This window comes from Salvelinus fontinalis, chromosome 2 (assembly GCF_029448725.1).
Source record: "Salvelinus fontinalis isolate EN_2023a chromosome 2, ASM2944872v1, whole genome shotgun sequence".
Taxonomy (NCBI): Eukaryota; Metazoa; Chordata; class Actinopteri; order Salmoniformes; family Salmonidae; genus Salvelinus; species Salvelinus fontinalis.
Genome location: NC_074666.1, coordinates 87,136,468 through 87,163,008, shown reverse-complemented (window position 1 = coordinate 87,163,008; position 26,541 = coordinate 87,136,468). Strand labels below are relative to the sequence as shown.

Below are 26,541 nucleotides of genomic sequence, written 5' to 3'. Positions count from 1 at the left end.
GTCTACCTTCAGAAACTCCTACTCTCAGAAGGGAACTGCTTCCATGGCAACCGTTTTCTATTCACTCCATTATCATATCATTTCCAGATGTACAGTCGGAAGTATTTTAAGCCTTCTCTTTTAAACTATGGCTGCACTGTTTGGCAAGACCTATAGCTACGAGGACTCAAAGCACAGCAGTAGTGTATACTGTACTGTATATTGTACTTCCTAAAGCCTGAACATTTACAGTATCTATCAACAGTAGCTGTAGCAGCAGCAACTGATCATTAAGTAATTTTTTTCCCCAGCAGGGAATCCCTTTAAAGTAGATTAAAGGGTTGTGCTTTCATTTGGTTAAGCTTAAATTTCATCCCCTCAAAAGTAATTACAAATGTAGACTGAGACGGTTTGAGTTAGTGTGAGGGGTCTGTTGAGTATAAACCCTGCCAAAGTCTCCAGGGCTAGATTGCATGTCTGTCACCTTTTCCCCCATGCTGAAATACGTCAGAACCATGTTTATACTCCTTCTACTCCTCTCAGTTGCACTTTCTAACAAAACAACTCGCTATTTAATCTCTTCACTTTTCTGCTTCTGCTTCCTCGGACTCCTTTATCTCCAGCACGACTCCCACATCAGCTGCTCCACACTGTTTTCGTATATCAGAACAATATTGCTCTTGTTGAGAATTGCAACAACACTGGGCTGTATAGCCAGGCCCACGGATGTCAAAAGAATTCACAGAATGCCTGGATTGTTCCTGTTTTACACAGTGTGGTTAAAGGGACGTGCCACAGCCACGGTTACTCTAGTGGGTTTACAGTGCAGACAGAGAGTCTATTCTAGGTGTCAGTATATGAAGAGATTAACGTTGGAAATGGATGTTTCCCGCTGTCATACAGATTATTATTTACCTCTATAGTGCACAACGGTAGCTTAACATTAACCCTGGAAATGGACATCGTGGAGGGGATATCAACCCATAATAATATCTCTCGAAAGGGGGCTTATATTCATCGGAACATATAAATAGCATCGATTCATTTCAAAATGTGTGGGTGTTTTAAGTAGATCCTGCTGTTGACGAGGCTGGGTTTCAACCACATGGATATAAAACATGACAGGTCTGCATTTGGACCAACGCAGGGAAACACCCCCAGGTCACAGGGTCCCAGGTGGGATTGTCTGAGCCTGTCCCATGTGATTAGTGTGTTGATTTGAAAAAAAAGAGACTCCGCTGCCTATGGGAGAACAGGCAAACAAGCTCCTTTTACAGTATAAATGGTTCTGGTTTACCAAGCTCTGTAGATGGGCAACCAAACCTAATTACAGTATGTTGCAAGATGACACATAAGTGTGGTTTCTGCTCTCTATAGCTGGCACTATCCCCATGGCTTCAAACAGCAATGAAAAATAAGTTTGGCATTGTTTACTGACACAAGCAAAACCTCAGAAATGGACTACAATGCAATCTATTTTGACATTGATTTATCATGACAATGTACTGTGGATCCCGGATACAGTTGAAATGAGCAAATCAAAAGATCCCTTTGAACGTCAAGACAAAGAGAAACTAAAAGAACAGACATTGTGTTTAATTCCCATCTTAGTTTATTGTGTAATCAGTCTTTGACTCAACCGACAATAGAGAAGATTACTGAAGCTACAGTATCTAAATATATATTTGAGAAAATAATACTGTATTTGCGAGAGGACATGGTGTTTTTCCAGTAAATCTCTAACATACAATATATACAGATATTTCATATTATACATATACTGGTATATACACAGTCACAAAATCATCACATCTGAAACTGGATTCATCTTGACCTATGTAGCTAAACCTCATGAAATAAAATACATTCTTATCTCTGCTTATATAGGTGGATTTAAAAGAATAGCATACTCTAACGTTTCCCATAAACATACAGTACTGGTTCTTTAAAAAATATATACTAATTTTGGTGGGTTATAACGGCACAACATAAAGGGGAGGTAAAGGGCGTTGGAATCTGTCATTCTAAAACTAAGAATCACATTAAAGTGACGCTCCAAAGGTTTTGTATAATTTCAGCCAGTAGTTTTGAAAGTAGTGCTCTTGATCCAAAACTGGTACCCGAAAGTAGAAAACCATTGTGAACTATGTCATCCATTTCGTATGATATGTTAGGAAGTTGGAAGTGCCTAAGATCTCAGACTGAATCTTTAACTGTGAGAATTCACTGTTCCCTATTTCAGTTCCTATTCCTAACCATTCTTTATTTCCTGGTGTTGTTGGTCATATCTAAAGGTAGAATAACATTGCTTATAACTAACATTACCATGCAAGAGCCAGAATCCTTTTCATTGTATGACATTTTCAGTGAACTCTACCATCATTCAACAACCCTGGAATTAAAATGAGCCAAAATAAATCTAGACATAAGTCATTTGTTTGTTTCTGGTAGTAGCAGGGCAGAACATGTGACATATCTGTCCCTCTGTTGCTCTACTGCTCAGAAAGAGCATTTCAACTATAATAAATGAGGACTTTGATCGGAGCTTAAATAATGATTAACAGGGTGTGGACTCATTTTTAGGGTTCCTCAGCATGAAACTCAAAACGTTTTCTTTTAATTAAGTCAATACTTATCATGAGGTGGCCTGGATACACCAGCAGTAGCAAGAAGCAACATGTTTAAACAACGGGTTACAGCTTATCATTGTATTGTCTCTTACAAAGTGGAGATGACTAAACTGACCTTTTCATTTTAGCAACAAAGACTTCAACACTTCACACCATCACATAATCACATGCAATAACGGACATCACCGTAACACGACGAGAGTGAAATGTGATTGACGTGTTCATTATTTAGCTTAAATATAAATAGGACATGTTTTATATATAAACAGTCTTCCTCTTTAGCGGGAAGCAAGATAGCAAAGCAGCTGTGCAGGTCACTTCTGTGCCTCTAAGCAGCTTTTAGACATCACATAAACTGAGCCAAGGCAAATGTTCCCCACACAATGACTGGGAGTCGTGTGCAGCCAGTTAAGTGAGAGCATTCTAGGACACAAGAGGTAAGTTGGCCATGCCTGAACCCTGAATAGAAGCTGTGTGGAGAACTCTCTCGGTAGTTCACATGATCCTATGTAATGCCGTAGGGGTGTGACATTAAACGAGGTACATGTATAGTACTGTGTAAACTGCTGAGGGTGACGAGCAGGCAAAGGTTTTCTCTAGGTGCAAGACAGTGGAGGACAGAGGATGTGTCTGTAATGGGACCCTATTTCCTATATAGTACACTAGGGTTTAACCGGACACATAGGGCTCTGATCAAATGTAATGCACTATGTAGGGGAAAGGGTGCCATTTGAGACCCCTCCAGAGTGTTGTGGCCGAGGCTGGACAGGAACTCTTCAATGAGACATGGCCCCAGGCTCCGGGGCACTGGGTGGTCTGACAGGGTCATAAACAGGTTGCATTCCACTTCCTACCTACTACATGCATAGTAGAAACATGCTAATTGACACATGAGATATAAAAACAATTGTTACTCCAACAGTATAACTCATTGTCAGTTTTGGTGTGCAGCGCAATATCTCTACAGCCTGTGTTGGTGAATCACCCATGTGTGTATTATGTGTGTATTAGAAGAGACACCGCACTACAACGGCTTTGCGCCCCCCAAATCTAACAACCAAGTATCCAAGTGACAAGCTTGCTAATGCACTTAGTGGTTTCTACTTGGTTCGTCCTGTCGCTACAGAACTGGATCAAGAAAGTCAAGTTCTAGAAAGTCACTGAAGATTCCTTAGTTTCATTGAAAGTCAAGACTCCAGCCAGAGTGGCAGCAGTGGACCTGTAGCTGACTTCTAAGGCCACATGTTGTGGGGTCTGTGATAATAAGTGCAGCCTGGGTAAGAGGTTAGGGGTTAGTAAGGCCTGGCCCTGTCTCACGTCGCCACCTGCTGCACTGAGGAGTGTTCGTGAGGGCAGGATGTGTCCCTGCAGTTTAGCCTCTTTAGCAGCCGCTGCAGCTTGTGGGAGAAGTTCTTGTTCATCTGCCTGTACATGAGAGGCATGGCGAAGCTACTGGAGAAGGCCAGCAGCTCCGAGAGACACCTCAGGAAGAAGTAAATTGTGAGCCGCTGTTTGTTGTTGCTGCCGTAGCTCCCCGGCGCCCCGGCTATAGTGTGTACCAGTAGAGTCATGTAGTACGGGGTCCATAAAACAAACTGCATGCAGACAGAGGCCAGCAGCAGCCTGTGGATAGAAGGGTCCAGCCGGGATGAGTCCTGGTCCAGCGGGGTGGACTCCTTCCTAATGCGCAGGATGAGCACGAAAGCATACAGCACGGCCACGGCCGGAACCACGTAGCCGATGAACATCATGATGGCGTCCGCTGCCTCCTTGTTCTGCATCTTGGAGCACTCGATGATCTTGGTGGAGACGTGGTTGCACACGTAGAAGAGCAGCGAGGAGAAGCTGGTGAGCACGGCGCCGCCCCAGATGAAGCCGCACACGTGCTTGGTGTTGTACACGCTGGACATGTAGGTGCGCGGCAGCGCTCGCTCGATGTAGTAGTCCAGGCTGAGCAGCGTGGTGGAGTACATGATGACCAGGGAGGAGATGTTGAAGAGGATGAGCAGGGTGATGTAGATCTCATTGTTGTACTCCCACACAGGCCACCGGGTGAAACTAGGGCCTAGCAGCTCCACGGGGGCCACCAGGTTGAGGACCAGGCCAGCGATGGCCATATTGACGAAGTAGACGTCCGGCATGGTCATGGACATTTTGTTGGAGAGGTTGACCACCACCAGCAGGGCGTTGTAGCAGAGCCCGATGGGGAAGCACACCATGAGGTAGAACAAGGAGAAGACAGAAAGGACGAGGCCAAAGTCCTGGCAGAGCCGGTGTTCGGAGCTGGAGTCCGTCTCATTGTAAGCCATACAGCTCCACATAGCTAGGGCTCTGAGAGAGGGCTGCACTGGTGCACTGGCTTGGCTGGAGACAGACAGAGAGGGGAGAACAACATTAGTAAAGTTATCTTGTTTTTCAATACATAAACAAGTGCAGATGTGTGGTCAAATATTAACACTGATGACTGAGGAGAAAACGGCTGATGTGTGGTCAAATATTAACACTGATGACTGAGGAGAAAACGGCTGATGTGTGGTCAAGTATTAACACTGATGACTGAAGAGAAAATGTTCTTCACCCTCATTTGTCTCCCACTCTCCTTCCTAATGTTTGAATTAAAATAACTAAAATATTAAGAGATAATGCGATTCCATTCTCTTTTAAACAATCTCATAATCCATCGTGAAGAAGATCAGTAGATTGTTTGAAATATATTTTTCTATGTGGGAAACTAAACAATAGGCTTTTTGGTTTTTCTCATTTCAACTGTTTCCCTGAGACATGTTCTAGGACTATCTATGTTATTGGAGTCATTCTTGTGGATCTTTAAAAGCACACACACACACACACACACACACACACACACACACACACACACACACACACACACACACACACACACACACACACACACACACACACACACACACACACACACACACACACACACACACACACACACACACACACACACACACACACACACACACACACACACACACACACACACACACACACACACGGCTATTATGCCTGGGGTAACACCATTAATTCCACTTCATTGCATTTCACTGGCTGAATAAAAACTCCTCACAATATGTTTCATTGGTCAGCCCCAGCCTTAAAAAACGTTCTTTCTTTCTGCAGTGTTCAGGGCCTCTCCAGCCAGAGCAAGTGAATCCCTTGTTCTAATGGAAGAATAAAATGCAGGGGCCAGGCTGCCTTTGGAGAGTTGCCCTCCAGATGAAGACCTCCCTCTTTACTACCGCCTGACTCTGCAGGCCGCTTGGCTTCTACTTCTTCCAATCCATGTCTCTTCCAAAGCATGAGCGCCTTCTGTTCAGGTTACTACACTGGTTTGTGTGTGTGTATTTGTGTCTGTGTTTGTGTTTGTGTTTGTGTGTGTGTGTGTGTGTGTGTGTGTGTGTGTGTGTGTGTGTGTGTGTGTGTGTGTGTGTGTGTGTGTGTGTGTGTGTGTGTGTGTGCGTGCGTGCGTGCGTGCGAGCGAGCGAAAGAGAGGAACAGAGACGAGAGAGAGCGAAGGAGTTTGCGGGATGTTGTGGGGTGATGGGTAGATTTATAGACTGAAATGTGATGCAGCCCCCCTGTGCCTGGCCGGGCGGTCCCAGGGAGGGGTCAGTGTGGAGTGGACTGAGCGTGAGGTTGGAGTTCAGGGCAAGGTCAGAGAGAACGCCTGGGCTCATGGAGGGGGGAACGGCCTGACTGGGGATCAAGCCTGCTGCTCGACGCAGTGAGAGGCTGCTCATTAAAACACCCGTTACATAACTCCGCCTGCCGGAGTCTGAACTGGAACATGTCAACTCAGATCATATTCATTCTGCTCAGGAAGAAGTGAAAGCATACGCTAACAAAAGAGCTTATGTCAGGAGGGAATGGAACAAGGGGAGAATTCTCAACATTGTATTCAAGCTTATAGTTCAAAATGAAAAACATAGAATCAATGATAAGATTCCCCTAAGAGAGACGTGGGGTTTGATGCTTCGTAAAAGCGCAAGACAAAAAAAACAGATGATTTTAAAAGGTTGGATGAATCAACTGGTGCACATGCCGCTCTCGTGCAAAGTAAGGAAGCATATTTACAAGCTCATATTACGTAGTGTTTACCTGGTGACCGGTCAGACTACTACAAAATAACATTTACAGACAATGTTTTGGAAACAGAGCAGACGGATGATTTTGTTTGCAAGAGGCTGAGAAGATACCACAGCCAGTAAAGAGAACATTCCTTCTTTCAATTACATAACTTCAGTTTCAGCCTGAGGACACACACACAGACATGGATATTGACGCCACACACTCACACAGAAACACTTTCACATATGCGGCTGCTACTCTGTTTATTATCTATCCTGATTACCTATACACTTTTACCCCTACCTACATGTACATATTACCTCAATTACCTCGTATCCCCGGACATTGACTCGGTACCGGTACTCCTTGTATAAAGCCTTGTTACTGTTATTGTGTTACTATTTCCTTTATTATTATTTTTGCTTATATTTTCTAACTTTTTAACTGTGTTGTTGGGAAAGGGCTCGTAAATAGGAATTTCATGGTAAAATCTACACCTGTTGTATTCGGCGCATACAAAAAAATACAATTAGATTTGACACACACACACAGTGTTCCTGTGTGCTCCTCCACACCTCTGCAGCTGGCTGTAAGGAGAGTACACTGCATGGAGGGGCGTGCAGCAGGGGGGGGCGGTGTACGGTTACCCTTTCAAAAACTCCCAGATGCTTTCCTTTCCCAGAGACAGGTGAAATGGGGCTGCCGCTGCCCCTTGTAAAAACCACTCTAAAGCCACCAGGTGACTCGTTTTCTGCTGGAGTTTAAAGGGGTGGGGGAGGGCTCACTAAGACTAAAGACAAAGGCATGTGAGTAACCTGTCTTTGGGAATAACACCCTGTCGTACTGAACAGGAAGAACAGGTGTGTATCTTGAGCTCTCAACCCCCTAGTTAGAGTCGGTCTCTCCTCAAATCAAAGTTTATTGGACGTGTACACAGTTTAGCAGATGTTATAATGGGTCCCTATAGTGGGTGCAGCAAAATGCTTGTGTTACTAGCTCCTAACATAACATACAGTATATGAATAAGAATCCAGTATACACAAAACATTAAGCACACCTTCCTAATTCTGAGTTGCACTCCAATGCTTCCCACAGCTGTGTCAAGATGGCTGGATGTCCTTTGGGTGATGGACCATTCTTGATACACACAGGAAACTGTTGAGCATGAAAAACCCAGCAGCGTTGCAGTTCTTAACACACTCAAACCGGTGCCTAGCACCTACTACTAAACTCCGTTCAAAGGCACTTAAATATTTTGTCTTGCCCATTAACCCTCTGAATGGCACACACACACAATCCATGTCTCAATTGTCTCAAGGCTTAAAAATCCTTCTTTAACCCGTCTCCTTCTTCTACATTGATTGAAGTGGATTTAACAAGTGACATCAATAAGGGATCATAGCTTTCACCTGGATTCACCTGGTCAGTCTATGTTATGGAAAGAGCAGGTGTTCCTAATGTTTTGTACACTCTGTGTATAATTAAGCAATACGGCCTGAAGGAGTATGGTACATGGCCAATATACCAAGGCCAAGGGCTGTTCTTACGCACGACGCAACGCAGAGTGCTTGGATACTGTCACGCCCTGATCTGTTGTGTCCTTGTGCTTGTTTCCACCCTGTCCAGGTGTCACTTATTATCCCCGGTGTATTTATCTCTGTGTTTCCTGTCTCTCTGCCAGTTCGTCTTGTTTGTTCAAGTCAACCAGCATTTTTGTTCTCAGCTCCTGCTTTTTCCAGTCTCTCTTTTCTCGCCCTCCTGGTTTTGACCCTTGCCTGTCCTGACTCTGAGCCCGCCTGCCTGACCACTCTGCCTGCCCCTGACCTCAAGCCTGCCTATCGGCTTGTACCGTTTGGACCTGGTTTATGAACTCTCGCCTGTACCCGACCTGCCTTTTGCCTCCCCCTTTTGCTATAATAAATATCGGAGCTCAACCATCTGCCTCCTGTGTCTGCATTTGGGTCTCGCCTTGTGCCCTTATAGATACAGCCCTTAGCCGTGGTGTATTGGCCATATACAACAAACCCAAGATGTCTTATTGCTATTATTAACTGGTTACCAATGTAATTAGAGCAGTAAAAATAATGTTTTGTCAAACCTGTGGTATACGGTCTGAAATACCACGGCTGTCAGCCAATCAGCATTCAGGGCTCCGAACCACCCAGTTTATAATCCAGTATATAAATACGCAGTGTGTATAAACGGTGTAACAAAACTGCAATGTACAGTAGGACATTGCGGAATGAGCAATGTGAAGAATACAGTATATGAATACACAATGTGAAAAACATTAAATGTCTCTATATTCATGGATCAGCAGTGTTGACTGTGTGAGTCCTCCCAGAGACTTGGGCAGTGTGTTATTAATGAACACAGCAGCCTAATGGGCTGTGGAAGTGTGTGTGAACAATCAAAAGACCCAGCACACAGCGTGCTTTAGACGTAATCACCTTTTATGTCACACTGTCATCCCCTCTTAATTACCCACACCGAACATCAAAACACAACTCATTTATTTTGTATTCCAGTACAATCTTCGTGTTGGAATAGACTGCAGTTCTTCTCTGTAAATCTCTTTTCATTCACCAGTTTTCCAGAACCTTTTCTCTCTCAAGAGACCATGACAGAACTTGGACTGGGATGGTAGACGCATCACTGACAGTAACAGACACATCAACACAACAGGGCATTCCATAGACGCATTCTTCACTATAAAGGGCACCTGGTTGAGATGGGAAAATGTCATTCATAGGACACCTGGTTGAATTGTAAGAAGCCTTCGGTCAACAGTATGTCACGAAACCCTAACATGACTGTGGTATTACACTAGCCTGGTCCAATATTGTATGCTGTAACCATAGGAGTTCACTACAACACATTTAGTATGGGAACACCAAGATATTACACCTGACCTGATCCAAGACAATCTGTTCATTTCACTCATCTTCAAGGTTCAATGTTGTTAGTTTAATATTACCAGAAGTAGAAAAGGAGAAACTCTGCTTTGGCAGGTCCCCTCCCTCCAGACTGGGTGTTCAGGGATACAGATGGATTGATATCTCAGGGTTTTTGATGTGAATAGTGTGACACGCTGTGATAGGCTCACACCCCTCACTTCCCCTCTGGAACGTACAGCTATTTCTCAGAATCGCCTGAATGACGTCACGAGAGCACATATATGTCTGTAATCGTGTTTGATAGCTAGAGCAAGAGCAGCTTTTTGGAAGGATCATACTGCACATTTGGAGGCTTACTTTCAGATGTTGCGCAAACTAACAGAGCATTGAATCTAACCACAATTAGATTAGGCCAACATTTCATTCAAACTCATTTCATACCATACAGGTAATTTCCTCTGCTCAAAAATCTAGCTATTTTCCCAAACAGGATAATATTGGCATCACGTCTGGTTTCACACCGATTGTCCTCTTTGCACTTCGTTTGAGGAGAGGCTAGGAGGGATCACACATTAACATTTCAGAACGATGAGAGAATACGTTACTGTTTCATGAATAATTCCACCTGTGAAAGTCCTTCAGCTCTCATGAATAGCTCTCTTTGATATTCTCTCCTGCTTTGGCTTCCTTTAGAGTAACATAACAACCGAGGGGGAGCGGCGCGTGATTTGTGTTAAGGTGCCCGCTCTGGTGTGCCGCAGGCTTAGGGTTTGTTATATACCATAATGCTCAACAGTGTAAAACCTGGTGCATTTTCACTCATTATAGTTAATGGCCTAGTGTGACTTCACACACAATCACAGCAAAATGAGGAGCAAAACTATGCATTGTGATTTTGTATGTCATGTGGCAGGTGGCTTCTCTTACTACTTCAGTGCAAAAAAAATGACTTATTTACAATATTGCGGTAAAGAGTTCTGTTCATTTTGTCTAATCTACTGGCATTATTCCACACCTCACCTCTGTGCTTTCTATTGATAGTCCAGCCGGTCCTTAATCTCAGCCAGTCTGCGTACTATACATGCTAGACAAGAGACGAGAGGATATTTTTTTCATTCCTGTTTGGACGGCACTCAGTGAAGTGATTGAAGGAAGACAATGTTGATGACGAAATGGGAAAATGTGATATGTCTCTAATATAATCCAGTATAAACATGTCAGCTACACACGTGGAAAAACCCACCCGAGTGCTTCCCCTTGTTCTCATATAGGGGAATGCTGCTACTAAAAAAACATGAATTCATGTAAACTAATAAACTTCTGTTTTGGCATTCCAGAGTTTTTCTTCACAAATGGCTTGACAAAATAATACAGTATTATTAAAATTTCGGCCTATTCAGGTGGGATGGAGTTTTTGTCCTATTGCATGACATCATAATCGGATCTGATTATTCTGACCAATGACCAGTCATATTTTATTTGCATATGTATCCTCCTACTTTGAAGGGGTAAGTGGGAAGGCTCTAGTGCAGGGGTATTTAACTCTTACCCTACGAGGTCCAGAGCCTGCTGGTTTTCTGTTCTACCTGAAAATGTATTACACCCACCTGGTGTCCCAGGTCTAAATCAGTGTCTGATTAAAGGGGAACAATTAAGAATAAAAAAAATTGGAACTGGCTTTGAGTTTGAGGGCTCTAGAGTCTAGATCACACGTCAAACTCATTCCACGGAGGGCAGAGTGTCTGTTTTTTTTTGCTCCTCCCTTGTACTTGATTGATGAATTAAGGTTACTGATTAGTAAGGAACTCCTCTCACCTGGTTGTCTAGGGCTTGATTGAAAGGAGAGAAAAAAAGAAGCCGCAGACACTTGGCCCTCGGTGGAATGAGTTTGACACCCCTGGTCTAGAAGATCCTATCCGCCAATCAGGGCTGCGTATGTAAATACAGTATATTTACATGTGTATCAACACGCCACACGATCAGACTGAGCATTTCAAAGGAAAAAGGAGCCTTAGGGAAATAAATGAAAACATGTTTTTAAATAAACACGCACAGTGATTTAATAGATATACAGTAATGATTTAAGAATACAATTAAAAAGACTGCATGGGGGCTTTAAGTAGCAGTTTTAATGCAGAATAGGAAGAAAATAATCACAGGAATCTGTGAATATTTTCCAAAATATATGTTTTAACACTGTGTTTTAACCACCACTGAGACTTTTAACGAATAGCAAGTGTATCTATATCATAAACACAATTTAATGCATTAGTTACCAATTAAGTAACAACATGATGATATCAGTAAATTGTGTAATATGGAAGTTACATATCAGTAGGCTACTATATCAAGGGATGCCAAAGCACAGCCAAAATTCCCTTCCCAAGTGACTTCTCATGTAAATACACACTGAAAAAAGTATGTTTGACAAGAAAGTGTGTAGTTGGTTGCAGTGCAAGTACATTTCTAAAACCAAAGTAATCTGTGAGAGCATGGCCTGTCAGTCTTCTTGAACATCATGCCACCTGTGAAATAGTTTCCAATGATTTACTTGTAAAATGACTCATGTGAAGTTCATTGGAGCGTATCAAATTAGGTGACAAATAAAAGCTAACAGTCTATATTTTCAGGAAATGAAGGCATAGATACATTTTTCATCCATTTTCCATCTTAAAAATCAGGCATAAGCAATGACTTTGATTTCTGGTCAAACTAAATGAAAAGAGGCAAGAAAACATCTACCAGGAATTAGGAAAACATCAAAACACAATAATGTTGAAGTAAAGACCTCTGACAACTAATATCAATATTTATATTTAGTTTTGGCGAAATGATTTGCCTTCTGTAAGTTTAAGAAACCGTGCCTTCTGTCTTTCCCTTTAGTTCTCGCCCTCATGAGGAGGGAGGATAATGAAAGTTAGCACATGTAACAAGCACATGTAATTGAATTGGCTACAATGGAAAATCATAGTAGTTACAAACCAGAGTTGGGTCATCTACTGTCCTACCTTCCACTGGCATACTGTTATGTTCAGCTCATTCTTTCTCTTTCAGTTGTCTGGTAGTCAAAGCGAGAGTGTGAAAACATTCTGGACAACCCCTCCCTTTCTCTGCCTCGCTCGTCTCTCTCTTGCCAGTTAATGTTACTTCTCCCGGCTCTTACTGACACCTACCCATGAGCCCCCTCTCTTTCCATTTATTGTAAACAGCATCCGCTCTGGCCGTCGCTGGTTTCTAATGAACTCTGCCCCCAAACAAGACCAAATTTGGTTGGTCTGGACCGGATCATAATAATCATAGACTAATCATAGACGTCTATGTTTGACAAGTTTGGACAGCACAGTACAGTGGGAGTACCAACGTCCAATGTCTGTAGGAGCGACTGGCCGCATCGTGGCCCCACACACCACAATCTGGAGCCCTATATGGGTGAATTCAGGGTTCTAACAGTTATAGACATTGGTACCTCTGTACTCTACAGTGCTCTACTGTGCTATACTATGATGTCCAAACTTATGATTGGTTGAAATTTGGTCCGGTCCAGAACAACCAAATTTGGTCTTGTTTGGGGGCAGAGTTCATTAAAATAATAGCTAATGTGTAGAATAATACCCCAAAATTAAAAGGAGGATATTGCATATTTCTACCTTTGTGTACATATTCAGGATACATCACCATGAAGATAATGACATACCCATAATTATGCATTTCTATGTAGTACAGATCTGGGACCCATGATGTAATTACATTCACATCACTTACTGTAGTTCAATAACCAAAACAGATTTTTTTCAAACTCAAGGTGTCATATTATAGCTGACACCCCATTATGTCTGCATCTTTGAATCTTAATTCAGAGACGATATTTAACAGAGTTTTGGGAAAACATGGTCGCATTAAAAACTGAGGGAGATTTTGCTGATACCAAACTTTGCACCTGTACCATTCTTCCAGTAAATGTGTTTTTGTTCAATTTTCTGTGTAGATTTTTCAAAGTAGTCCTGGTGCATATAGTTGGTTTGTTAAACTTTGAAATCAATGGTTTTTGTTTGGCATACATTTTAAAGTGAAACATCTGAGTCTGAACATAATTCTGTTACGTGGAATTGCCCTTCAAGCAATAGATCCATAATTACACTTTATTGCCATGCTAAGTCACAGGTGGACTTTAACAACATGGTCTCAGTGCATTTCGTATTATTCTGTACGGAAATCTGAGACACTCCATTTGGTATGATATGTATACATTTGTGGATGTCATCATCCATTTCATATGTTATGTTACAAATTACAATTCGTATGATATGTTATGAATTGCAATTCATACAATATGTAACGAATTTCGCAAAATGTACAACATGTTACAAACTAACAAAACGTATGATATGTTACGAATTCCAATTTGTTGTGGCTAACGATGGCTGATGCTAACGTTAGCTAGCCCTAGGGGTTAGGAGTTAGGTTAAAGGGTTAGCAAAACTATTTAAGGTTAGGGTTAGCTAACATGCTAAGTAGTTGCAAAGTAGCTAAAAAGTAGTAAGTAGTTACAAAGTTGCTAATTAGCTCAAATGCTAAAGCATTCCGTGATGAGATTCGAACACGGATCCTTTGGGTTGCTAGACATTCACGTTATATACCTACCCATCCACCCCGACCAACCACCCTCTTTTCATTTTTCGCCTTAAGTAACCTTCTATCTTATGTAACCATACCAAACATAACATAATCTATGTATCCAAAATGATGTGGGACACCACTTCAAATGACTGGATTCGGCTATTTCAGCCACACCCAATTGCCGATAGGTGTATAAAATTGAGCACACAATCATGCAATCTTCATTGACAGAGGAATGGCCTTACTGAAGAGCTTAGTGACTTTTAATGTGGCACCGTCACCTTTCCAAGAAGATACATTTCTGCCCTACTAGAGCTGCCCCAGTCAACTGTAAGTGCTGTTATTGTGAAGTGGAAACATCTAGGAGCAACAACGGCTCAGCCACAAAGTGGTAGACCACACAAGCTCACAGAACGGGACCGTGGAGTGCAAACTGCCTCTGGAAGCAACGTCAGCACAAGAACTGTTTGTCGGGTGCTTCATGAAATGGGTTTCCATGACCGAGCAGCCGCACACAAGCCTAATATCACCATGCACAATACCATGCGTCGGCTGGAGTGGTGCAAAGCACCCCGTCATTGGACTCTCAAGCAGTGTAAACGTGTTCTCTGGAGTGATAAATCACACTTCACCATCTGGCAGTCCGACAGACGAATCTGGGTTTGGCGAATGCCAGGAGAACGCTACCTGCCCCAAAGTATAGCGCCAACTGTAAAGTTTGGTGGTGGAGGAATAATGGTCTGGGGCTGTTTTTCATTGTTCTGTCTAGGCCCCTTCGTTTCAGGAAAGGGAAACCTTAACGCTACAGCATACAATGATATTCTAAGCGATTCTTCACTTCCCACTTTGTGGCAACAGATTGGGGAAGACCCTTTCCTGTTTCAACATGACAATGCAACCATGCACAAAATGAGGTCAATACAGAAATGGTTTATCGAGATCAGTGTGAAAGAACTTGACTGGCCTGCACAGAGCCCTGACCTCAACCCCATCGAATACATTTGGGATGAATTGGCACACCAACTGCGAGCCAGGCCTAATCGCCCAACATCAGTGCACGACTTCACTAATGCTCTTGTGGCTGAATAGAAGAAACAAGTCCCTGTATCAATGTTCCAACATCTAGTGGAAAGCATTCCCAGAAGAGTGGAGGCTGGGGGGAGCAACTCCCTACTAATGCCCATGATTTTGGAATGAGATGTTCAACGAGCAGGTGTCCCCATACCTTTGGTCATACTTTTGGTCATGTCGCTTATCGTACTAATTTGAGTGTCCCGGATTTACGTTTACTATGTCTAGTCTATGAGACCAGTCTGACTTTAACGGTAGGTTCATGTAAAATGTCCATATGTTTGTAAGTTATATCATCCTTCAAATCAATGTTGTTGATGATAGTCACAGTATGATCTACCTATGCATGAATTAGATTGCTGGTAATAGGGTCTTTAGTGATTACGAAACCTATTTGTGCAAGTGTTTCCAGAAACATTAAAGCACAAAGCTGTTAAACGATTACTTTTTCGTAACTTATTGAACTGTCTAATGTAATAAATACATCCTGCTAAACTAAAAGCAATGTATCATTATATCCCTTACAGAATCTAGACTCGCGGATACATTGTATCCATTTGCTTGCAACCTATTCGGCGCCGATTTCCTATGGGTGCTACGGACCATTGGGAGCTAAGCGAGGATACCTGTCATCTATAGAAACTATAGATGACATAACATCTGTGAGGCTATTGTTGACCACTACATCCAAACACACGCTATATTTTATCATAGCCTACCTATTTATTCTACAGCCAAATTAAACAGTAAAGTCAATGCTTTCGTCCGAACATAGATAGGAAATATGTTTGTGTGGAACTCAATATGCAGTCTGCCGAAAAATGATACAAATATTTTAGGAAAACTCACCAGAAAAGTACAGATTTGGCACGGCGACAAGGCTACGGAGGCATCGGGTTTTGCTGTACTTCCACTGACATTTCTCTGTAATTACATTTGGTGTTGACTTGTAACAAAACAAAATACAAAAACGGTATAGTTAGATATATTACTTTCTGCGTAGTTACTTGGGCTACTGCTGCATTTAGCGATACAGTTTCTGGTCTGACGAGGTTTGTTCTCGAAAGGGGAGGACGTTGACAACTTACTACGAATTGAGTGGTACTGAACCCTGCAGTGTATACACACGTGACCCTCCCCCACAGTCTCCTTCGTTTTCGTCGATGAGGCCCGACTCGCCCTCGACGCACTCATTGGACGAAGCAGATCAGAGGGGGAGTTGGAGAAACTCTCAACAACATACCCCGCGTTTACGTGCGCAAAACACCCAGTCATACCGAGGGAGCCTGACAGCAGTTTTATGCCAGTAATGTACGCTGTTAAATGCAGAAACAGTTTGTTGGAAAATCCGTTTTACTTTGAGCTTGCCGTTGTCAGTGTTCTGTGTTTTTGTCTTTCTCAATCAATAATAGCCTACTATTCACTGTACTTGTGAAAATTGTCTGTCTTCAAAGTGCATGTATGCAATGTATATCACGATCACCTGCTTCTAATATAAATCTGACAACTCCAAACCTATACAGCTCTAATTCTGGAAGAAGAAATGTAGCTAGTAATAAGCAGAAATTGTGATTATGCATGATGCAACAGGATAATATCTGGACATGGAATGCCTCTATCAGATAACTGGAGCAAAGGCTATTTTTATACTCAAATTTTTCACACCTCATCTCTGTGTTTTCATTTGATAGTGTTTAAATAAATAGATTTACCAAATCTGCATGAAATGCTAATAATATGGTGGGATGAACTCCCCTGTGGTCTGTTTGCCAACTGTCTGGTATGAAGTGATTGGTGTTTGACAGGAGAGGGTTGTGGGTTTGGGGTAAGTTTGTGTGTTGTCCCTGTCATGTCCCAGAGAGGCAGGTCTAACCCTAACTGGAGAAATCCCGGAATCAGACAAATCTATCCTGATCTACCACTGGTCTGGTGGACTTGGCAGGCAGAAATCTAACAGCAGTCTCTGCTTACTTTAACTGACAGGGGGAAATCGTATGATACAAACAGGTACTGATGAACAGCATTTTCTTAATAAGCATATACTCAAATGAACAAGAAGGATGTTCTGTTAGTTATAACAACATTTATAACACGATAAGGCACACTGTTTGTGGTTGGAATGAGACTACTGGAGTTTGCTAAGAAGATTAGGGATTACAGAAGTAGTGGCCAACTGTAAATACTTCACTACTGTTTATGACCCACATACTCTATCTATGTGCTGACCCACACAGAGAGAGGGTTTGAAATTAACTCTGTGTGTGTTCTAATTGGACAACAGCAAGGTTGAAGCTAATGTACAAATGACAGAGTGAAACACATTATTGATCACGCTGTTCCATCTTAAATAAGATTGTCTATAAACACTAATCTGTTCATTAATTAAGCAATAAGGCCCGAGGGGTGTGGTATATGGCCAATATACCACGGCTAAGGGCTGTTCTTATGCACGATGCAACACGGCAATATACCACAAACCCTTGAGGTGCCTTATTGCTATTATGAACTGGTTACCAATGTAATTAGAACAGTAAAAATACATGTTTTGTCATACCTGTGGTAAATTATATACCACGGCTTTCGGCCAATCAGCATTCAGGGCTCGAACCACCCAGTTTATAATCATGATTATAACAGTGTTGTAACTTCTAGAGATGGATTTCTGACCCAGATATGCCAGCATGATAATTTGTTTGGAAACCTACTTTTATACTACAAGCTTGTGTTTTAGATGGGTATAGTTCATCTTGTTAAGAGAGAAATCACTGATTGCCCTTCTCACCATTGTGGATTCGTTTTTAAGTGGATAATACATCAGATATGTTTTATTTTGGTATTTTGGATATGCAGTTTGATAGTGAAACCAACGTTGTTTTTTGGTTGGTCTTTGTTAGACCATATCACACAGAGAAGACATCTACTATCACCATCATGTTACATTTCATTAGTCTGTGTGTCCTGCTAAAACTCCCCTCTCTCAACGGCTCCTTGAGATTTCTCTGAAGAGATTTCACCAGAGGCTTCTGATGACATGGTGACATAAGTCTTTATTAGTGCTGGGCTCCTATGAACACAGAGTCATACTGTCATTTCCTGCTCTGCACCTGATGGGCAGAAGAAATACGGCAAAAGAACAGCCTGGGCCGAACCCTCTGGGTCGTCAGTGGTGTGAGGCATGTGACGACCTTGCTGCTGCTGTTGTTTCATCTGATACTTCCTGGTATACGCCCCTATCTAACCCTCACACCCTCTACTCAAACAGTGAACTACGACGAGAAGGTCTATTGCAGCTTTTGTAAATAGCAAAATAGTTCGCCCCAAGAGGATCCATGCAGCCGATTCCCTGGCATAAGTGTTTTGCTTGAACCGTTCAATGTGTTACTGTAAGACCATACAGAGGCACTAGGAATACCATAGTCGTAAGGATATGGTGCCAGACCACAATGTTCTCCTCGGGGAAAGGTTATGGTATTGATCTCCACCTTTTAAAAAGGGAAATAGAGCAGAGTTTACGTCATCCTATTGATTGATGTGCTTGAGGGACGTGGGCTCATATTTACAATACATATCCTCAATGAAAATGGATGAACATATCAACGTTTTAAATCAAATCAAATCAAGCTTTATTTATACAGCACATTTCAAACATGGAATGCAACACAATGTGCTTTACATGAAAAAACAAAACAAATAATGGTCTACCTCTTCTTGTTTGTGCTGTGAGGGAAATTATTGGGATTCGTCTGTGTTTGCCATTCATAGAGATTCAAGTGTACCTTTGTGTTTGGCACTGTGGGATTTATGAAACAAAAACACATAAACACATTTTAAAGTCGAGCTTCCTGAATTCCAGGATGTTCTAACACGCAATTACAGGGTATAATGCATGGTTGTGGCTGGACAGGTTTAACTCAGGGAGCTCTAACCAAAAATAGGTTATTTTCACTTCCTCCAGTTCTTCAGCTCCATCATAAAGCCACTTAAATGGCCTCTCGTTTTGAGTTGACTTGTGCTTAGAGTCCCTGGGACAGCCAGGCCTAGTGTGCTCCTTGCCAGAGACTCGTGTCTCGTGCTGTTTGACCCAGTTCTTGACTCTGGAAAACAATTTCTCCCAGGTGTCATCTGAGATGTTTACAAATCCTAAGGACTACACTGTTTTGGTATTACTATTTCTTCTGCTGATTTGTTTATGCATTTGTAGTAATAACCGTAAGTCAGGAAAGGAGTAAGGAAAGGGAGGTTGTCTGTATCCAGAGCATGAGACAATTGGCTTTTGTCTCCAATTTAGTGTAGATTTGTAAGCTGTCCAGTTTATCTGGAGGAGTGAGGTGCTGGATAGGTAATGCAGGAATTTAAACCTCACGTGTGTCTGTTAGCTTTCACTGTCAGGCAGTGGTGGAAAAATTACTGAATTGTCATTGTTAAGTAAAGATACCTTAATAGAAAATTACTCAAGTAAAAGTGAAAGTCACAGAGTAAAATAGTAATTGAGTAAAAGTCTAAAAGTATCAAAAAGTAAATGGATTTGCTAAAATGTACTCAAGTAAAAGTATGAACCATTTAAAATTCCTTATATTAAGCAAATCAGACGGCACAATTTTTATTGAAAGATAGCCAGGGGCATACTCCAACACTTTACAAATTAAGCATTTGTGTTTAGTGAGTCCGCCAGATCAGCGGCAGTAGAGATGACCAGGAATGTTCTCTTGATAAGAGTGTGAATTGGACCATTTTCGTGTCAAAATGTAACAAGTACTTTTGGGTGTTAGGGAAAATGTATGGAGTAAAAAGTACATTATTTTCTTTAGGAATGAAGTGAAAGTTGGCAAAAATATAAATAGTAAAGTAAAGTACAGATACCCCAAAAAACAACTTAAGTTGTACTTTAAAGTATTTTTTACTTATGTACTTTGCACCACTGCTGTGCTGATCACAGCACAGATGCACATTTTAATTCACTGGGATCTCTTGATTGGGCCAATACTGACTGAAAATGTGATCTTGTTGTTGTGACATTGATTGCAATTGCATTTGCACGCTGAAGAAGGGCTCATACACAAAACGTTCGTGCGGCAATAAAAACATGTCAATTTAAGTTGATTCACTGGAGTGCTGTCCTATTTTAGTTATTTGAATGTTTATTACCTCCCAGGTAAACGAAGAAGGAAGTCAAAAGGGTGCCATCTGACAAGATTATAGAGCCCATGTTGCATTTCCCCCAAACACCTAATGATCTTGACCTCGCACAAGCATAGACTTTCCCCTCCCAATCTCATGCAGATATATTACAGTAACATTAACACCATGATAATGGCATTACAAGAGTCTTATCACAACCTATCATTGAGAGGGGGATTAAAGATGTACCATTGTTTGTTTAATCTGACATAAATACATGTTTGGCTGGCAGCTCCAGCAGGAGCAGCTGTGACTCAGAGGTGAGAAATAATTAATGGGTGTATCCATGAATGAAAGGCAGGGGAAACAAACACTACATGAGCTCGCTGACAGGCAGACCCAATAAAAGAGTAGAGACGGGCTGGAAATGAACAGCTTCATATGATCTTCGAAATCCCAGAATACGAGTTAGAGATTTGATAGATCCGATATCCCTTAGGTACTTAGCATTTTTCATTATACAGATGTAAGATCCCAATTTTATCATCCTGTTGCAGGAGAACTTTCCTGCAATACAGGACATTTAAAACTTGTAGTGTATTTGAGGTTAAAAAAGGCTTCTGAAGTTTGTATTTTCCATTTAGAAAATTCAGACTTTATTTTATTTTAGGAAAAATACATCAACCCTTACACAAATGTCCATTAATTATAATCTATATACTAATTACACTTTCCTCTTGCTGCTGGATTATTTTCCTTCTGTAGCAAACTGGCTCAAATTGAGATCCTACATCTGTACAATACTCAACTGTCAAGTCCAATTAAGAACTCTGCATGCTGTATGATATGGTGATACTACATATAGGGATTTGCCCAGTGATAGCATTTTGGAAAGTTGTACTGTGGTCTGGTTTTACAAACACTGTCAATTTGGTTGTTTATCGCATTTTGAAACTGTTATTGAGTTACAGTGTTTGCTACTTCAGATGCTTTAGTCTTGAACGTTCACTCAACAATCTCCCTGTTGAATCTCCTTTCTGTCAGTTCAGTTCCCTCACAAAGAACCTGTTCCATGAGTCAAACTAGGCCATGTCAGAGGTATTCCATTGACAGGAAACAGAATGTATTTCAGATAAGCAGCATTATTCTGCCCCCTTATATGGCCATTGATTTTATCCAAGATGTGAGTCATACTGAGAATTAACGGGACGATATCGTATCATCACTGGTGGAATGAGGGCTGTAGAGTAAGCATGCAGGCTGCTGTGAATGAGGATGCTTTCAGCGCTGAACGTTCTGCTCTGAAAGTCGTCCTGACATCAACCATGACCAAACACCGACAGTGATGAATCAGAGACTTTCTAGCTCTCCTAGAACCTTAACTTCACACTGTGTACTACACTGGTGCAGTGTGACCTCTGGAGGAGTTGCTGTGATGAATTGGAGGACTAATGTTTTTTATAGAGGATTGAAAGCATTTTTGTAGTGTTCGTATAATACAATTATGATAAAAAGAAGAAATCCAACTTAAGTAGGCGCAGACTTGTTCCGTGTTTTACATTTCTGTCTGTGTCTGTAGAAGGATTTGTAGCATAGCTATGCATGTCCTTTGCATTGAGGAGGGAGAGTGAGTGAGGGGGGGAGAGAGAGGGAAAAGGACTGAACCACCATGGGCCCTGAAGAGTCAATCACTGTTTATCCCTAATCAGGCTCTAAAATCTGTCCTATTCCTGGAAGCTCCAGCAGCACTGTAAGGCCATGGCCTGCATTCACCTTCCCTTTAACACTAAAACCGCTGGGCCTCGAGGGACCCCCTTTCAAGCTAATGAGCAGTCATTTTGACTGCAACATTCTAACAGTGTAATTAATACATTTCATGTATGCTATCGCAAAAATAATCATTTGGTTGTGTTTACAAAGTTCTAAGGTAACATTAGAATATGATTTATATTTTATTTCAAATAGCACAATAGCATTTTCCGGATCTACTGACGGGAGATGCAGGGGCACCGGGTAAATCCATAAAGAAAATTACATATAACTCATAAAACTGGTTTTAACTTCAGTTCTGTTAGTGATATTAAGATTGTTATATAGACTTATTTAGGAAAAGTCAAGGACGGAGGGTGGCATGACTTTAAAAATGGCAGAGGAATACTTGTTTTAAATTCATGTGCAGTCCAAATGACTGTTTACGAATGAAAGTCTGCCAGTACTCTCAGCATCAGCCCCACTCACAGCTCACGGCTCCGTGTCAACTGTTTGCTCAATCACTCTCACACCAGATGGCCAGAGACACGTAATACTGAATGTGTGGGTGATAATGAATAGAAGCAAGGTGGTGCTGGAAACATTGAAATGCTCATTCCTTGGATTCTAAAGAGATTGAGTAAAGTCCTTCCTGGTAAATGGGAGGGTTGTTGAAATACCATATATTTCCCGGACAGGAAGCCTCGCTTCCCCTTTGATGCTCTCTGCTGCTCTCCTGTCGCTGGAGCAAAGGCCTTCCCAGCAAGAACCTTCCCTCTATGTTTGTGGACTTGTATGTTGAGGACTCATCACATAACTCTAAATGTGTTGTCAGGCATGTCCTGAGCTAGCTACAGGAAAATCTGATGATCACAAAGAGGTTGCACTTCTTTTTTACTGAAGGACATAAGCAAAATCATTTTCAAAGATTGTAGAACACACACACACACACACACACACACACACACACACACACACACACACACACACACACACACACACACACACACACACACACACACACACACACACACACGCGCACAGAGGCCTGTAAGCCCAGAAAGAGGCCTGATGGTAGTGTACATTAAGCCCATTAAGTCTGGTGGAGATTATGTCCTATAGCAGCCAGCCCAGCCCAGGAACGGGCAGGCGGATGGACAGCGTCTGTGACCTCCCCAGGGAAGAGAGAGAGAGTACCCCTCCTCTTTAGTATCACTTCAAGATGTGACCACAGATCCCATTCAGACAACTGGCAGACAGTCATGTCTTATTAATGCCGTATAGCAGAACACTGAGCACAGCCAGTTACAATAACTTAGATATTTTCTCATCTTGTTCTGTGGTTCTTGTGTAAGTGGTATGTAAAGCTCAGAGATAGTGATTCATTGGAAATACACATACAAAAAATGCATTGTACACATTTACTGTCTGTTTAGTAAAAGGTTAAGACTTCCATTTGTCAACTGTCTTTTTTATAATGTTTTATTACTGTAAAACAGGGCACGTCAACAGGTTGCATGGCAACAGGCCTGATGCCTAGTAACCTGTAAGGTTACCTAATGTTATTTTCCCTGGAAGGAATCGCAGATGGAGACGGAACAATCAAGTTGTTTATCAGATCCGGCCTCCTGCAGGGAGGACATTGGCTTCATGATACAAACATCACTGTGTCCCGTCCTCTTGCTTGTTTTTTATCCTGCTGATAGGGATGTGACGACTGTGACTGCACCACGCTGAGGTGGTCATCCTGTCAGATAGGTTCATGGAAAAAGGCCTCGGGGACTGGGACCCCATGGAGCTGCTGATGTTTGTAGGACTAGGACCAGATGCACAGGCTGTGTGTGTTTGTGTGTGTGTGTGCATGTGTTGACACTTGATTCTGCGTGTTTTTGCATATATGTATGGATGTGCAACTATGTGTATGGGGGCAGATGTATGTATGGATTTCCAAGCACTGTGCAGAGAGGGAATGGAATGGCATTGGTCCTGGATTAAGATAAGGCTGTGTAAGCCAGGTTCATAAGCCTGTGTGTGTGTGGTGCCTGTGTTTGTGTGTTTGTCTGCCGGAACAAATGATGCTTTGGAAAGATTTTTCGATAATACAATTTCATTTTGATATCCCCTCCCCATCTGCTGTAGTACTCATATGATTTTCCCCATGTCTCATTAACGTTTTGTGCTTTGCAAGGCAAATTATGTCATGGGCAGTGGTGATCTCTGGCTCTGCCATGCAGGCAGGACTCTCTCCTTTGTTTATACTCAAATGAGTGGTGGGCCTTGGCGGCAGGGGGCTGATATCATCTCTGCTGAGAGGCAGCATCTCCCTAGAGCCTCCCTCCACTGAGGGGTTAATCTCCCTGGATGAGGCCAAGGGGAGCCTGCTCCAATGTTGGGCTCTACTCTGTATCCTACCCGCAGAAAACAAGCTTCAAGGGGGCTGCTGTAGGGCATAGTTACTTTGGAGTCAGATGAAAATCAAGCAAGGAGGTTAAAAGAGTAATTGCAGAGTTACTCTGGCGAAAAAAACTAGCAACCAAGCCAAAACATTGACGCTGTAATTCCCAGAGAACCTATCCCAAATGTGCAGAATTGCACGCAGATGCGTGTACAAATACACACGTGCAAGAAAACACCAACTCACACACAGATGGGAGGTTTCCGTACACACGTCATACTACTTGGCTGAAGAGACGCCTGTATTGCAGAGAGACATTCCTGGAGTAAGTGAACTGGGCAGATGGTGTTTTGGCACGCGTGTCCACAGCGATGTCACGAGGTTGAAGTGTCTTTGGCTCAGAGTAGTCAGTTAGTCAGGCAGCAGCATGACATAGAACCTGGCAGCTCAGCTGGGTCCTCTGAGTCTGCCGAGCTCCAAACAGACCCATGGTGTCTTACGCCTCGATCATACCTACAGCGTCATTGCGCAAAATGGTACGCAGCATCATCTGGATATGTGTGCAACAAAAGTTCAAAATTCACCTTCTGCTACCATTTCTGTCAAGCTGTCTACACAAACAGTTTGACGCATACGTTCGATAAATCCAACGGATGCACCACACAGAACGCATTGCAACTGCCTCTACAATGCAATGCTGCAGGGCAAACGCAGCGTTCCATTGGAAATAAATGTACTTCTGGTGTACCAAAATGCAATGACGTTGTCGGTGTGATCGAGGCGTTAGTGAGCGAGGCATAGATGACTGACCTGAAGTAAATCCTGTAATGTTGCCTTTTCAATAACATCTACCTCCGTCATGCTCTTAAACAGTGCTTTCTATGGCACCTTCCCCCATTTTCCCCTTTTCATCCCCTGGAGCGGATATTAATACATGTTCTCGTCTGTCACATAATAGGAGTCCACCTTGGGATAACACTCATATCCTGAGTGTAAGGGCAGAGAACGGCTCCTGAGACACTCCAGGTGGCTCCTGTTATCAGAACATATTGACCTTAAACTGAGATTAACCCCTAATCCTAATCCTAATTCCAATCCTAACCCTTGCCAACCACTCCAGCCTATGTGGTCAGCCAGGCCAGACAGACACCACACCTTCAGCCTGGTGGTGGTCACATCTAGGTTAAGTCAAATAAAACACCCCAGGACCTTACAGCAGGTCAGCATCCACAGCATTTATTAATGCCGCCTGGTCAGGAAAGTCCATGGTAATCCTCTTGCACCTAATCCAGTTAAGAATTTGTAGGGTTTTAGACCTTTTTATTGTCAGAGAGAGCCTTGTTGGTTTTAATGCTGATCGTTGATGTCCATGCTACAATAGGCACATACTGTAGAGTCAGGCATTGCATTCACATGCAGTTGCACATGCACATAGAATGACTGTGTAATTGTAGAATTACTACATGGACTGAAACATTGGCACTAAGGTCTGTGGAGATTATCCAGGGTAAATAGAGAGGACAAGAACTAGAAGAACAAATAGTACAAATTAACAAATTAATTATATCAAGAGATTTGTGAGTGTGTGTGTGTGTGTGTGTGTGTGTGTGTGTGTGTGTGTGTGTGTGTGTGTGTGTGTGTGTGTGTGTGTGTGTGTGTGTGTGTGTGTGTGTGTGTGTGTGTGTTGTCTGCCTGCTTGTGTTTGTGTGATATTTGAATAACACACAATGCATTTTCCTGATAATTGTAATCTGATGTCTGCTATATAAATATATTGGAACATTATTGTTATTTCCCAGAAATTCTCTGTGATGGAGAACAGCTGGAATGTGACAAAGCCTTGTTACATACTGTATGAGCTCTTAAGCCTGGGGTTCAAAATATGTTATAAATAATTTTCACAGGTTCAGTCTATTCGAACATCAGCAAAGTGATGAAGTACAATCAGGAAATGTGATTTTTGGCCCCTGTAGTAGTAAATTACAGTACA

General features: G+C 42.2%; 1 protein-coding gene across 1 annotated transcript; it reads right to left on the bottom strand.

Annotated features, from left to right (window-relative positions):
- Nucleotides 1–1,568: 1,568 nt before the first annotated feature.
- On the bottom strand, nt 1,569–16,402 carry LOC129830459 (probable G-protein coupled receptor 146). The gene is made up of 2 exons (XM_055893050.1): nt 16,139–16,402; nt 1,569–4,973 (listed from the first exon to the last, which is right to left on the bottom strand). The coding sequence occupies exon 2, from the start codon at nt 4,928–4,930 to the stop codon at nt 3,923–3,925; it is 1,008 nt and encodes a 335-aa protein (XP_055749025.1). The 5' UTR covers nt 4,931–4,973; nt 16,139–16,402; the 3' UTR covers nt 1,569–3,922.
- Nucleotides 16,403–26,541: the final 10,139 nt, after the last annotated feature.

Coding starts and splice junctions, on each gene's coding strand:
- LOC129830459 (XM_055893050.1), bottom strand. CDS start 4,930: ATGTGGAGCTGTATGGCTTACAATGAGACGGACTCCAGCTCCGAACAC.